This window comes from Engraulis encrasicolus, chromosome 12 (assembly GCF_034702125.1).
Source record: "Engraulis encrasicolus isolate BLACKSEA-1 chromosome 12, IST_EnEncr_1.0, whole genome shotgun sequence".
Lineage (NCBI taxonomy): Eukaryota > Metazoa > Chordata > Actinopteri > Clupeiformes > Engraulidae > Engraulis > Engraulis encrasicolus.
This window is the reverse complement of record NC_085868.1, coordinates 38769242-38781627: the sequence shown is the minus strand read 5'-3', so window position 1 is coordinate 38781627 and position 12386 is coordinate 38769242. Positions and strand designations below refer to the sequence as shown.

Below are 12386 nucleotides of genomic sequence, written 5' to 3'. Positions count from 1 at the left end.
AGTCTACAGATTTATGATTTATGGCCAACTAATAGAGTGCAAAAGCAAATTGACCCTAGGGTTGCATTCAACTGCAGTGCGAAGCTATAATATAATATAATATAATATAATATAATATAATATAATATAATATAATATAATATAATATAATTATCATTTTGATAGATAATATATCTTGCTTGACATGATGTAAATTACATCTCAACATTCTTAATTGTGCTAGCGTGCAACAGCTATTTTCCATGGTCAGGAAAATCTTAAATTATAATAAAAAAAACTGGGGGTTTTGAAAGCCCCCCAAAAAACAGACATTGTGAGTAAAAATCTGGTTAAAGCAGAGTGCATGTGTCGATGCGTATGTGGATAGCTATTAAGTCCTGCTCCCCTTTTTAAAAGCCTGTATGCACATACGTACATTGATGGCACCCTCATTGTCCTCAACTATCCTTTGTGCCTCACCTGAATACCCCATCTCTGTGTCAGAGAGATTGTTAAAAACACATATTTTAAAGACTAAATAAAATAAAACTAGAACAGAGCAGAGCGAGCCTGTGTGCCTGGGTCCTCAAGGGTACCCTTGCCCGGTGGCTGTCCCCCTGTTTTGGGACAGCCAAGTCCCATGCGAGGGTTTATGGCACGAGGCTCTGGCAGTCCCATTGATCAAATGGAGGATGGCTATTAACTGTGGTCTCAACTGGCTTCAGTAGCTGGAGGGAAGCCTCACAAGCTGTTTGCAGACTGGCTTGTCTGGTGTTGAAGTGAGTACCTGCACTAGTTTTAATGGCAACAAAATTGATTGTCTGTGAATGGACGGTGAACCAAATTTCCAGTTTCCAAACGCTTCCATGTTTGGTGTGAACAACACATCAACCGCTTCGTCATTAGGAGCAGGAACAGACACTGGCACGGTTCTCTGTCAGTCTTAAAACACTTAACGACCATTTTTCTTTAAGTAAAGTAGGGATGAAACACAGCACACTGGTATTCTTTGCTGGTAGTTTGTTTGGTTTCACTGTTGCTTCATCAGGTTCACCAATGGTAGACCATTTTTGTTTCTTTGGCTGAGGTAGACGGAGTGTGGGAAACACTTCTCTTCGCCTGTTTGTCCTTAAACAACATTGACTTGTCCTTTCTTAGCTTCTCAGTTCTTCCTTAAAAGGCACGGATTTGTCCTCTCCTGTATCAGCTGAAGGCCGGAGCTTGACAGGGCTGCTGCTCCTGTCTTTTGGGTCTCCTCCTCCACCACCACCAGCGTGCCTCCTAACAGCAACAAACCTGTCACCTCGCTCAGCCAACTGTGACCAGACAAGCTGTGGGACTGTAGGGGCTGGGGCAGTGTGCTGTAGGGGGACAGGAGGGGGGGGGCAGAGAGAGAGAGGGGCTCTGGGGGGCTGTTTCCTTTTGTGTTTTAATGAATCAAAGGAGAGCAAAGGTCCAGTGTTGGAGGAAGGAACTGGCTGTTGGTTGGTTGGTTGGTTGGTTGGTTGGTTGGTTGGTTGGGAGGAAGAAGGTAGCGTGGAGGGGAGCGGTAGAGGAGAGAAGAGGAGGAGAAGAGAGGGGAGGGAGAGGTAGAGAAGAGGAGGAGGGGAGGAGAAGAGAGGTGAGGGAGAGGTACAGAAGAGGAGGAGGGAAGGAGAAGAGAGGGGAGGGAGAGGTAGAGAAGAGGAGGGGAGGAGAAGAGTGAGGAAGGAGAGGTAGAGAAGAGGAGGGGTGGAGTGGAGAGGAGGAGAAGAGTGGGGAGGGGGATGCTGAGGCGGCATTCTACTGCTGCCGGCGCTGGTGCCTTTTAAAGCATCACTGCACCGCACGTGCCGATCAGGAGAGACCGCCTGCTGTTGCTGCAGAGGGGAGCGAGGGAGGGGGCGAGAGAAAGAAATAGAGACAGAGGGAGAGAGAGAGAGAGAGAGAGAGAGAGAGAGAGAGAGAGAGAGACAGAGGGAGAGAGAGACAGAGGGAGAGAGAGAGAGAGAGAGAGAGAGAGAGAGAGAGAGAGCGAGACAGAGGGAGAGCGTGCGAGGGAGAGAGACAGAGAGAGCAAGCAGGGAAGTGAGAGAGAAGGGCGGGTTGCTGCAGAGGGCAGAGGGAGGGAGAGGGGGCCTGCAAAGGAGAGAGCAGCAGTGAAAGAGAAGGATAGAGAAAATAAGCCAGGGAGAGAGAGGGGGGGATAGAGATGGAGAGACTGGGTGAGGGAGGGAGAGAATGAGCGAGGGAGCGAGTGCGATAGACGGAGGGATGCTGGGAGGGAGGGCTCAGAGAACAGAGTGAGTGGGGGATGGGTGAAGAGAGAAGAGAAGGAGATATGGAGGCAGGTTGGTAAAGGAGGGATCACCCATGATGGGACAGCCAGTGGTTTGTGTGTGTGTGCGTGTGCGTCTGTGTGAGAGAGAGAGGGAGAGAGAATATTCTTCAGTGATGTGGGCAGAGACGCACTTGACCATTTCACACAGAGGTCTACAGGCAGACAGATGTCTCTCGCTTGCTCCTGAAAATAATAATAAAAAAACAAGAATCTTTCATGTTTTTGCAATGAAAATAGAACCAAATATTTCTGGGGACCGCAGTGCGCTCGTGAATTATATATAATTTTTAGTGCTGGTCTGGTCTGCCACAGATTATCGAGACGTGCAAAGAGCTTGCATGTCTCCCTTTCTTTGCTTTCTCTCCACTGTTATTTTTAGACGCGTATATGGGTCATCATATTTGTCACTGGTTCAAAGGAAATACTGTCCCATTGCCTGGCATTCCTACACATGACTATTTTTTTAAGAAATGGAAGATATTTATTCCGTTTTGAAAGTTGCTGAAAAAATGTGTCCTGCTTGGATGGAGTGGTGGTAAGGCTTGATAAGCAGAACTCAATATCTATCCTGGGGTGCGACTTAGCAACTTACTTGGTTGTAAATAATGCAATTTCCCATTGGAAACCTAGTAAGTTGCTAACTGGTTAGCAACAATGTTTCGAGAATCGGAGTCCTGAATACATGTGGAAAAAGAAAACAAACACGCTCACACATTTAAATATTTCTTATCGCACAGCAGTTTAAAAAAGCAGTCAGCTTTTCCATAGTTTTTTTTGTCTTGCCAGGCTTATTGCTGAAAAAAAGTCTCGACTCACCTAAAATTATTATTAGAATGTGCTGCTGAGGGCCTGAGCACACGCTGCCTCTAACTGGTTATAAACGGGCGCTGCTGCGTCCTGCTGTTGCACTGGGAAATGAGTGCATACCTACTCTTCCACTTAAAGCAACACTACCTATCTTTTTTATATATACAGTATATGTTTTTAGGGGCTTTTATGCCTTTATTTGATAGGATAGTCGAAGATGGTGACAGGAAGCGAATGGGACAGAGAGACTGGGGAGGATCGGGAAATGACCCCGGCCGGACTCGAACCGGGGTCCCCGTGGGTGGGCATGCAAGCGCACTGCGCCACAGCGCCCCCCACTACCTATCTTTTGAGCATTGTAAAATTTGTGAAAAATCAATAATGGTGTTTCCATAATTGACAGGGTTGTGACAGGGTGCACCTGACTTCATGTGGAAAAGCAGACACTTCTCTCTACCAGGATAGACCGTCACGGTTGAGTTCAAGAGGTGGATGGTGAAAGGCAACTTCAGGACTCCAAATTATATTTTTATTTGTACAAGCAAGATAAATGTGCACGTGGGCAAACAAACATAACACGACCACCTGACATATAACATAAGCCAAAACTTTAGACTCTTGCTGCAACAAGGTTTCAGGACACCTGTGTAACTCGCTGCTCTCATCAACAGCTTCAAGGACACTACTCTCCGGTTAACAGCAGTTCCTAATTTCGAATCATGGAGTCAGCTCCTCCGATTATCAAGTCAAGTCAAGTCAATTTATTTATAAAGCACTTTAAAATACAACAGAGGTAGCTGTCCAAAGTGCTGGACAAGTAGGAGGACTTGAAAGGAAACTTTCAACCTTAGAACACATAGACATACTTGAGGACATAGGACAAGATAAAGAAGAAAAATCACAATCAATAAGATCTAAAAACTGAGCATCATGTAGAACAAAAAAGGGGGGGGATAGGTTATGCTAAAGGGCAAACCATAAAAAGACAGTTTCATAACGACACATATTTAAAAATAAGAATACATATAAGAGCTAAGGGGATGATCAACATTTAAGAACAAAGAAATAAAAAGAATAAAAGTATAAATAGATAGATAAATAACTAGGTGCAAACACAGAGGTCATACAGTGTTAAAAGCTAATGCATAAAAGTGAGTTTTAAGGTGAGTTTTAAAAGCAGCTAGGGAGGGGGAGCAATCAGATTATCAGCTGATTGCTCCAACCTGCTCCTCCCCATTCACCTGGTTTTTTTTAACTTTGCTCACTATGGCGCCAACCAATTACACTCTAATTGGTCCCTACTCTCGAACCAGTAATCACAGTCGAGTCTTAACAAAATGAAACTAGACTGCCTGTGCAGTCGCCTTCGACTGCTTAAGGTATATCCCCGAAACGCGACGCTTCCAGTCCCCCATCATTCCTACCACTCCCGTCCACCATTTCGTAAACGTATATGATACATACAGACGTGACATGACGTGCATAGGCTTAAAACCAAACGACTATTGTGAAAATGAAGCAAAAAATGGGGCAAATGGTAATACTGTTTTAATGGTTCAGTGGATATACCACATTAGGTACAGTGTAATAACCAGTGTAACAACATTTAATACAATGTATTTTTTTTACTTAGCCTACATCATGTGTTTGTGCTCAAGTGGTATTACATGGTATTGCATATTGTTACACTGGTATTACACTATATTACATGGTATTGCATACTGTTACACTCGTTATTACACTGTACCTGATATTGCTTATTGTTACACTGGTATTACACTAGTATTACATGGTATTAAATATTGTTACATTGGTTATTACACTGTACCTAATATGGTAGATTCACTGAAATGGTGAACAATTAAAATAAGGTGTTACCGGGCAAATCAATCCACCCAGTCAGAAGTTATGGGCCAAATGAAAATTCCGCCATTTTGAAAGTGTTGTCTGCCAAACTCGAATCAGTTCATGAACCTACCCTAGAGCATTCACACACCAAATCTGGGACAAATCCATCCACCCGGTCAGAAGTTATGGACCAAACAAAAATTCGGCCATCTTGAATTCAGCCATCTTGAAAGTGTTGACCTCCCAACTCGAAGCAGTTCATGAACCTACCCTAGAGCATTCACACACCAAATCTGGGACAAATCCATCCACCCGGTCAGAAGTTATGGACCAAACAAAAATTCGGCCATCTTGAATTCAGCCATCTTGAAAGTGTTGACCTCCAAACTCGAATCAGTTCATGAACCTGCCCTAGAGCATTCACCCAAAAAATCTGGGACAAATCCAAACATCTGTTCAAAAGTTATGGACCAAACAAAAATTCGGCCATCTTGAATTCAGCCATCTTGAAAGTGTTGACCTCCCAACTCGAAGCAGTTCATGAACCTACCCTAGAGCATTCACACACCAAATCTGGGACAAATCCATCCACCCGGTCAGAAGTTATGGACCAAACAAAAATTCGGCCATCTTGAATTCAGCCATCTTGAAAGTGTTGACCTCCAAATTCGAATCAGTTCATGAACCTGCCCTAGAGCATTCACCCAAAAAATCTGGGACAAATCCAAACATCCGTTCAAAAGTTATCGCGTTAACACGAAAGACCTTACGCGGCGGCGGACGCGGCGGACGCGGCGGACGCGGCGGACGCGGCGGACGCGGCGGACGCGGCGGACGCGGCGGACGCGGCGGACGCGGCGGACGCGCACGCAAAACCATTACATCCCCGACGCTCCGCGTTTCGGGGATATAATCATAATCTAACATTATACTGCACATCATAATCTTACAGAAATCAAAATAACAAACACATACATAATAGTATAGGCAATGGGTGTTAAATACTGGAAGAATCGCTCACAAGGTGATACAAGCATGAAACTTGGCACAAGTGTTCATTAGGACATGCTTATCAATGTCAGGGGTGGAGGCACTCAGAATTCCATGTTACCTAGCAACGGTTGCTAGGTAAAGCACTTTCCCTAGCAACCAGTATCAATTATGCCATTTCTGATTGATTTTGTGGTATGAAGGCATCTGTGCCCTGAGACATTGTCCTAAAATCACTGTAGCAATTCTTCAAGAAGTTATATGGCAAATAAGTACCATAATGACCCCTTATGATGTAATTTTATCCACCCAAAATCATTGTTATTATGTGAATAATTACATGTTAAATGATAATGTCTTTTTAAAATCATGTTAGTGAAACTGGCTTTACAAATGTCTCTAGGCCTATCTTTATATACATGTACCAAATACTACCAACTGACCAGGCAAAAAAAATCAGGAAGAAAGAATGCATACAGTACGTATAGTACATGATACATAAGTGCTGTGTTGAGAAGTGTCATCTGACAGTGATCCTCATGCTTACCCCAGTATTATTCATTATTATATCCAAAACTAAATGGACTAATATATTTAGGATGACTGTAAAATTCTTTCAACCTAAAGGGCCTAATTATATGTCAAGTTAAAGATAAGTTACATTCAAAACAACAGATAGTATTTGGAATACAAAGACATGTGTTTTTCTCTATACTGGTCAGGTTAATAATATTACACCCCTCTACTGAGTGTATATTGTATTTACAAAGTTAAAAGTACCAAACCTTTCATTTCTATATAACACTAGGCTATAATATTTCTACTATCGATTACTATCGACTATAGCTAGACAGAATTTAAACATTTTCAATTGGCAGAATTTCACTGCCAAAGGCATTGTTTTCTTACAGTCAGCTTTGTGTAGTCAGTGCATTTGAGATGCACATGAACACATAGTCTTGACATCTGCTCTATCAAGAACACTTCAGCAACTATGGACAATTTGCACTGGTTTTAGGCAAATTTGACCAAAGAACCTTCCACCATGCTGAGCCAGTCCATCCCCACTCAGGCAGAGAGGACAACTGCTGATACAACACTACATGCCTGCATAGCAATAGCCAACTGCCCTCTTGATATGCTGTGGCAGGATAGCCTTGGTGAGTGGGAGACATTGGATCACAACTGTTTAGAGAAGCCTTCTTGAGATAGAATCACAGAACTCACACCTTGACCATCTCTTAGGGAGGTGTGACATTAACAACTGTAGAGAAATATATGAATCCTCACTATACCCTACCTCAAGACCTGAAGATGATACTTATGCATTATGAATGTGTATTCCCTATGTTTGTCTAGTAATTGATACAATAAAGATGTTTGTTTCACAAGTCTTATTTTCTCTCGCTGACCCATGGGCACCGGAGGAGGTGCGACAGGCAGCAATGCCCAGCAGATATTAACAGCAACCTGTACAATCCTGATGAGGAGTGAAATGTTCCCTGAGCATTGTTCAAGAGTAACCCAGTCATAGATGAAGGTGTTTAAAGACCACACACATACTTCCCAAAACCCTCACCATTTTGCCAGATTCACAAACATCAGCTATGGCAAAAGACTGAAATTGGTTTCCATAGTGTTCACAGTCTGAGTTCCACAGCTAATAGTCTGAATGTATTGTGAGTAAGTTTGCATGCATGATGAGATATGCTTATGCTATATGTGTATGCTATAATTACAGTAATATCAATAGTACACCACATAGACTAGCCTAGTTTGAAATGAATATTCTTCCCCAAAGCTGTCACTAAAGTGAACTTACACTTACTGGAATGTATTCATCTACAGTATAAAGGACTGTGTACCTCGTAGGGAAGCTCAAATCTCAGTATACTTTGTATAATGACAATAAAGGCTTTCTGTTCTGTTCTATTCTATTCTATTCTATTCTATTCTATTCTATTCTATTCTAATACCATTGCTCTCAATGCGACACCACACAGGATGCCCAGAACCAGAATATGAACTTGTTATATTTCCAAGTAGCAGAATTTCAATGGGCCCCAACCTGGCCACCCCATGGTCAAAACTGTCCTGATGTAGTGGAAACAACTTGGATTGCTATCCTTTCAGCTTTCCTCTCTTTGCACAGCTCTCCATCTTATGTATGGATCGAATGTTTGTATGAATTGAAGAATATTTTGTTTTAATTTACAAAATACCAAGTGTCCCAACTTTTTGTAAACCAGTTTGTATCTTAATATTGTAGCACCCAACTCACTATACGTATATAGTGATCAATAAAAGGCTACCAGGACATGTCAAGAATAACTTTGCTAGGTCACAATTTACAACACAGCACTGTCCTAACTGTATTCATGTATGCTTTTTGTCTTACCAAAATGTTCAGTTTTTACCTCTGAATTGTCAGATGGCTTTACTAGGCTCATATATAAAGATAAAGACAGGCCTGATGTGTACTGAGACATATAAAACATATTGAGACATTATATCTTCAAAAAGTAAATTGAAGTATAAATTGTATTTTTCACATAATTGACTTAAATGGAAACAAAATGACATCAAAGGGGCCATTGTCACACGTTGCTAATGTATAACCTCTTGAAGGATTCATGTAGTGATTTTAGGACACACGGTCAATATTCAGACATCACAATATCACTGAATTGCTCGGAACCTGTTTTCATTGATGCTGGTTGCTACTGTAAGGAAAAGGGTGCATATTTGTAATATGGAGCCTTTCTCAGCATTGCTACAGTGATTTTAAGACAATGGCTCAGGGTACATATGCCTTAATACCACAAAATCAATTAGAAACTGCATAATTGATGCTGGTTGCTAAGGGAAATGCTTTGCCTAGCAACCGTTGCTATGCAACATGGAATTTTGAGTGCCTCCACCCCTGATATTGATAAGCATGTCCTAATGAACACCTGTGCCAATTTTCATGCTTGTATCACCTTGTGAGCGATTTTTTCACCCATTGCCTATACTATAAATACAATTTGCCACGGCACTTCACCCACACAAAACAAAAATAGACAAAAATCCCCAACAAATATTGCACAACACCCGACACATAACTCCCGCCCCTTCAACAACACATTTCCCATTCCCAAAGTCACGGTGATGTTAAAGTCCTGCCAGTGAGGGCGCACTTCCCCGCGACAGTGCGACAATGCAATGAGAAACGTCAGTGAAAGGAGTCCAATTTTTCCGAGCTCGCTGGAATATTCAAACATTTAGGAGTTACTGTGTTCGCGGGTCTATGTGCCCGTGTGTGAATGTGTGCGTGTATGCGTGTGCGCTTCTTGCCAGTTTCATGTCTCTCAGTGCGCAATAAGCACCAGAATTAAATAACGCAACTCATTCACAATCGAATAGTCTTTAAAACGTAAAACAGTGAGAGGGAAGGTCACTTTCTCACACTTCACTTTTACGAATATTTGTCTGTTTGGCCAGAGAGTGTTTATGGGTAGTACGAGAGAGGAATCTCGCGACTTTTTCCGGGTGGTACTGTCCACTAAGTGGCGCCATCCAGACAGCGCAGAGGAGCGCCAAGGAGCGCAGAGGCTGTTAGAATGAATGGGGTCCATGGAGCTCATCCACAGATGCTGCCATTGCTTTGGGAGAGAATTGGTATCGTCGTTTCATTTTATTTTTCCCAAAGGCAGGATGAATTATTCTTTCAAACAGCACTTAGTTTGAATGTTTAAACTCTCTGGATCTTTGTAAAATACGACTTTATTGTCAATATGACGTCACGAGTGGCTTCACACACTGCGTTTGGATTGGTCGGCCGGCTGCATTGCTGTGATCACGACGGCCGTAAAGCAATTTTGTTAGCAAGATGCTAGCGGAGCCTGACTCATAAATGCCAAAGCTGTAGGAAATCAGAAGGACATAACTCCCAGGTTATTGTACATTTCATTGAAATCCACATTGGTTTTTCAGAACTTACAGTAATATTGTCAAGTTTCAGCCGACAGCGAGCACAATGTCAAGTTATTAGCGCCAGCCTTATGAGCTCTGCTGTCTCGACAGCGCTCCCTAGGTGAACTGCAGGCACGGGTTGGAGGGCGAGATTCAACACTGTATGTAAACCCACTGTGGTTTGGCCCAATCCATCTGAAACAAGTAACAACTGGTTTTAGCCCTTTTCATGATGATTATGATGATGATGATGATGATGGGGCAGCTGTGGACTAATGGGCTTCAGATCAGAGGGTTGCAGGTTCAAATCCCACCATTCCACTCCCTATCGCACTCCAACCCCACACGGCTCCATGGACTGTAAACTTCATTTCCTAAAAATCAGATGCCCTGTGCAAGGTATACAAATCATCCCGATTACATAACTAACTCTGCAAGTACAGTTGAAAACAGATCAGCATCTTATAATTCCACTTTTTCAGACAAGTTATCCACGGCGTCAATAGAAAACGATCGTAAACCGAGCAGCTTTCTGCCCCTTGCATGCTCAATTGTTACCTTAGTGACGTTGCTGGGAAATCTATCTACAGTATACCCTGTAAGTCTGTAACTGTAAGACAGCTGAGTGTAATGTAATGTGATGTATTGTGATATTAATGATGCTTGTGTGTCTTTTGTCGTCAATAGGAGGTGTTGGAGCACGCCCTGTCCCTGGCCTCGGAGGGCGACCAGCTGATCGAGAGCTCCCACTACGCGGTGGACTCCATCCTGCCCAAGTGCTCCGAGCTGCGCACCATCGCCGAGGAGATCGGCTCCGTCATGAGGGCCAAGAAGGCCCACCTGGCCAAGGCCATGGAGCTGCACCAATGCCTGGAGAAGGTACATATATACAGCAGATTATACAGTAGAACTTATCTCCCCTATGTATTATACGCATGCTACATCGGCTAGCCTAAATGACAGTCCATGCTTCAGCCACGGCTGTTTGGCTATATTATTTGAACAGCCGGCAACACAACACGTTTTCGGCATGTTGAGCGTGAACAACGCTAGTCTACAGGTCCTTGTCTTTCGTTTATTCTTTGAAGGTGAAAATTAACTACTATTTCGTTTATTCTTTCCCAACACCACCAATTGACTTGCAATGGCTTTCCCGCCAATGTTTTCCCCCATAAAAGGGCGTAACGCACATGAAACATGTCACACCGTTCATGAGTATATAGTATATGTGTATAGTCAGATGTATTTAGATTTGTGCAGTGGATGTTATGTGTATCTGCTGCTGGGCACCTTCATTTCCTTCAGGATCAATGAAGTATCTGTAATCCACTGTCTTATAAGCACAGTGTCTAGAGGAAGACAGCACCGGTTAAGATAAGAACTTAAGCCAGATATGTGACAAAGGTCAGATCTTATTGAACTCTAATTGGTTTTCTCCCAAAACCTAAACAGTCATATTGTTCTCTCTCTCTTCTCTCTCTCTCTCTCTCTCTCTCTCTCCCTCTCTCTCTCTCCTCTCTCTCTCTCTCTCTCTCTCTCTCTCTCTCTCTCTCTCTCTCTCTCTCTCTCTCTCTCTCTCTCTCTCTCTCTCTCCCCCCCCCATCATTATCTCCCTCCAGGCCACCAGGTGGTGTGACAGTGGCATTTACCTGCTGGCCTCCCAGCCGGTGGACAAGTGTCAGTCTCAGGACGGGGCGGAGTCAGCTCTACAGGAGCTGGAGCGTTACTTGGAGACGGCCAATCAGCACAGGTTGACGGACCCCTGCTCCATATGGAGGGACTACGACAGTGTGCTCAACTCAGAGTTCAGGGTAAGCGCTGCAGAGACCCATCCATATGGCTTACCTGTCAGCAGGTGTCACATATGGTATGCAGAGGGTTTTGTGGGTTACATTTGCTGGTTAGGATGCTCATCCTGACATGCCCCCTGCCCCCAAATTTGTTTTATTTAAGAATTAAAAATTCAAATAAAAAGGTCAGGTCAAGTCAAAATCAGGCATAATGGTTTCATCAAGATGTGCCACCACAATCAAATGAAATCAAGGACAACATGTCATTTGTCATGTCCTTCTGTATTATTTCACAATTTGGTTTGTTTGATCCATTGTAATATTTCTTTTTATTCATATGTGAGTGTCCTGAAATGCAATATGAAGCACACCGAAATCTACGATTATTTATGGATGTCACCCAATATACAAATCTTATCAATAGCGATAGTAGAAGAGTAAGTATATGGTATACAGCACACTACTCCTACTGTCACTAAAGCGCTATGTCTGTCTCGCATATGATTAGTAATGCGAATAGCGCGCTAGCTAGCGGTGCCAGAGCTAATGGCGGTGCCCTTGAGAGAGGCCGGTCCTCCTGGACCGCATGTTCCAGCTGATTTCAGCTAACGAGCGCATGTGTTTCGCTAATTAATTAAGAGCAATCAGGTGTGTGTGTGGGAGCTGCATACAGATGAGGGTGAATAAGGGAAGTAAAG

General features: G+C 43.1%; 1 protein-coding gene across 6 annotated transcripts in view; it reads left to right on the top strand.

Moving 5' to 3' along the window:
* mcf2la (mcf.2 cell line derived transforming sequence-like a) overlaps positions 1–12386 on the top strand; it is a 110378-nt gene that overhangs the window by 82271 nt on the left and 15721 nt on the right. For all 6 annotated transcript variants that reach the window (XM_063212151.1, XM_063212147.1, XM_063212146.1 and 3 more), the window contains exons 11-12: positions 10586–10777; positions 11518–11709. In XM_063212151.1, the coding sequence (XP_063068221.1) occupies positions 10586–10777; positions 11518–11709 (384 nt within the window). The remainder of the gene's footprint in view (positions 1–10585; positions 10778–11517; positions 11710–12386) is intronic.